The 3,424-nt window shown below is 50.5% G+C and overlaps 1 protein-coding gene across 1 annotated transcript; it reads left to right on the forward strand.

The window, feature by feature from the left end:
• Window positions 1-682: 682 nt before the first annotated feature.
• Window positions 683-3,169, forward strand: LOC127005338 (uncharacterized). Its single transcript, XM_050874105.1, has 7 exons — window positions 683-702; window positions 1,514-1,667; window positions 2,049-2,156; window positions 2,209-2,262; window positions 2,479-2,586; window positions 2,641-2,694; window positions 2,801-3,169. The coding sequence occupies exons 1-7, from the start codon at window positions 683-685 to the stop codon at window positions 2,960-2,962; spliced, it is 660 nt and encodes a 219-aa protein (XP_050730062.1). The 3' UTR covers window positions 2,963-3,169.
• Window positions 3,170-3,424: the final 255 nt, after the last annotated feature.

The raw sequence follows: 3,424 nt of genomic DNA on the forward strand, positions 1-3,424 counted from the left end.
AGGGAACGGGAGAGGCAGGGCGGCGAGGGTGTGAGCACAGAACTCGATCAACTCTTACGCTAGATTTCTTACATGTCGCATAACATTTATTAAGTCATGTGGTTACCTTGGCCTTTTGATTCTATTCTTGGGGGGCGGAATTAGCTAGAAGTCTTAGGTTTTCACAGTTAAGTTGACATATTACAAACACAGTCGTACAGAGTGATATAAAAAACACACCAAAACCCTCTTACCACGCCTTGAAAAATGGATTAAAAAGGTCACATCAACCACATTATAGATGACGGAGACTGAAATAACGTTTAGATAGTTAAGCGTTACTGCGGCATATGTTTGACGGAAAAGGCAGGATAGAGACGATGAAGAAGTATTCGTAAAGAGAAGAGGGAGAGAGAGGGGAGAGAAAGGAAGGGAGGAAGAAGAGAGAGGTAGGAAAGGGATAAGAGAGAAGGAGGGAAACGAGGGAGAATTGAAAAGTGAGAGTAGATATAGGAGGAAAGGGAGAGAAAGGAAGGAAGGAGAAGAGAGAGATAAGAACCGAATATGAGAAAAGGAAGGAAATGGGAGAGAACGAAAGGTGAGAAGAGACAGAAGGAAAACCCCGAAAATGAAAAGAAGGATGAGTGTGTTGGGATGGGTGGCTGGGGAGGGAAGTGGAGGGGAATGTGGGGAGGAGTTAGAGATGACTGGTGTGAGGGATAGGTAAGGTATACGGTTAGGGAGGAGGGAAGGGAGGAATGACTGGTGTGAGGGATGGGAGGCTGGAGGAGAGGGAGGTGGAGGAGTGATGGGGAACTATGAGTGAATATGGGTAAGGAGGTAGGGAATTGAGGGATGAGGAAAGGGGAGATATATATGGGAGGGTGCTGGTTGGGGGTAATGGGAGGGTAATCGGGAGGGTACTTGCTGGTGATTGCGAGTCCAGTTTGTGATCAGGCCGTGGGTGAATTACAAACACACACACACACACACACACATGGGAAGATGTAGATAATGAGGAGGAAAAAGTAGATAATGAGGAGTTATTGCTAAAAGAAGGAATAAACACCAGGAGCACAAGAGGACAGTAAAAATTTGAGGAAAGGAAGATGCTTGAGAGACATAAAGAAATATAGCTTCCCGCAAAGAAATATAGAGGTTTGGAACAGACTAAGTGAGGATGTAGTATCGGCGAAGAGTGTGCAAAACTTTAAGGATACGTTGGACAAATACAGATACGGAGACGGGGCGACACGAGCGCAAGCCCAGGCCCTGTAAAGCTACGACTATAATTATAGGTAAATACAACTAGGTAAATACACACGTCTCTTCCCTTAGTGGCTGTATGAGCTTCAGCGGAAGTGAAATATGAAGTCATCAGTCTCGTAGTAGTAGTAGTAGTAGCATAGTAGTAATTTTGTCATCATTATTACCATTACTGATACAATAATAACGGTAGTACAGTGGATGACAAGTACAACAGTTACATAACGTCTAGATAATAAGAAATAATAAGATAAGATATATACACCAGAGGCTTCCCGCACCTCGGAGGTCACCTCTTCGCCAGCACCTTTTCCTTCACAGAGGCTTCCCGCAACTCGGAGGTCACCTCTTCGCCAGCACCTTTTCCTTCACAGAGGCTTCCCGCTTCATTCCCTGCATCGGAGGCTTCCCGCAACTCGGAGGTCACCTCGTCTGCTCCTTCCTTTCCTGCATCGGAGGCTTCTCGCAACTCGGAGGTCACCTCGTCTGCTCCTTCATTCCCAGCATCGGAGGCTTCCCGCAACTCGGAGGTCACCTCGTCTGCTCCTTCATTCCCTGCATCGGAGGCTTCCTGCAACTCGGAGGTCACCTCGTCTGCTCCTTCATTTCCTGCATCGGAGGCTTCCCGCAACTCGGAGGTCACCTCGTCTGCTCCTTCATTCCCTGCATCGGAGGCTTCCTGCAACTCGGAGGTCACCTCGTCTGATCCTTCCCTTCATTTCCTGCATCAGGCTTCCTGCAACTCGGAGGTCACCTCGTCTGCTCCTTCATTTCCTGCATCGGAGGCTTCCTGCAACTCGGAGGTCACCTCGTCTGCTCCTTCATTCCCTGCATCGGAGGCTTCCCGCAACTCGGAGGTCACCTCGTCTGCTCCTTCATTCCCTGCATCGGAGGCTTCCCGCAACTCGGAGGTCACCTCGTCTGCTCCTTCCTTTCCTGCATCAGGCTTCCCGCAACTCGGAGGTCACCTCGTCTGCTCCTTCATTCCCTGCATCGGAGGCTTCCCGCAACTCGGAGGTCACCTCGTCTGCTCCTTCATTCCCTGCATCGGAGGCTTCCTGCAACTCGGAGGTCACCTCGTCTGCTCCTTCATTTCCTGCATCGGAGGCTTCCTGCAACTCGGAGGTCACCTCGTCTGCTCCTTCATTTCCTGCATCGGAGGCTTCCTGCAACTCGGAGGTCACCTCGTCTGCTCCTTCATTCCCTGCATCGGAGGCTTCCTGCAACTCGGAGGTCACCTCGTCTGCTCCTTCATTCCCTGCATCGGAGGCTTCCCGCAACTCGGAGGTCACCTCGTCTGCTCCTTCATTCCCTGCATCGGAGGCTTCCCGCAACTCGGAGGTCACCTCGTCTGCTCCTTCATTTCCTGCATCGGAGGCTTCCCGCAACTCGGAGGTCACCTCGTCTGCTCCTTCATTCCCTGCATCGGAGGCTTCCCGCAACTCGGAGGTCACCTCGTCTGCTCCTTCATTCCCTGCATCAGGCTTTCCGCAACTCGGAGGTCACCTCGTCTGCTCCTTCATTCCCTGCATCGGAGGCTTCCTGCAACTCGGAGGTCACCTCGTCTGCTCCTTCATTCCCTGCATCGGAGGCTTCCCGCAACTCGGAGGTCACCTCGTCTGCTCCTTCATTCCCTGCATCGGAGGCTTCCTGCAACTCGGAGGTCACCTCGTCTGCATCTCCATCATCATCAACGGAAAATACCTTTTCCAGATAAGCCTTCCACTCTTTGTAGTCGCCTTCATTGTTGTCTTTCAGTTCGTCGATATCATCTTCATCCTCAACGGACAATACCTTCTCGAGGTAAGCCTTCCATTCTTTGTCTCCATTGTTGTCTTTCAGTTCGTCGATATCATCTTCATCCTCAACGGACAATACCTTCCCGAGGTAAGCCTTCCATTCTTTGTCTCCATTGTTGTCTTTCAGTTCGTCGATGTCATCTTCATCCTCAACGGACAATACCTTCTCGAGGTAAGCCTTCCATTCTTTGTCTCCATTGTTGTCTTTCAGTTCGTCGATGTCATCTTCATCCTCAACGGACAATACCTTCTCGAGGTAAGCCTTCCATTCTTTGTCTCCATTGTTGTCTTTCAGTTCGTCGATATCATCTTCATCCTCAACCATCCTCACCAATTAGAGATGGTGGAGGCAGCCCCCCCCTGAGCGCCGGAACCTTCCC

The sequence above is a fragment of the Eriocheir sinensis genome, chromosome 30, assembly GCF_024679095.1.
Source record: "Eriocheir sinensis breed Jianghai 21 chromosome 30, ASM2467909v1, whole genome shotgun sequence".
NCBI lineage: Eukaryota > Metazoa > Arthropoda > Malacostraca > Decapoda > Varunidae > Eriocheir > Eriocheir sinensis.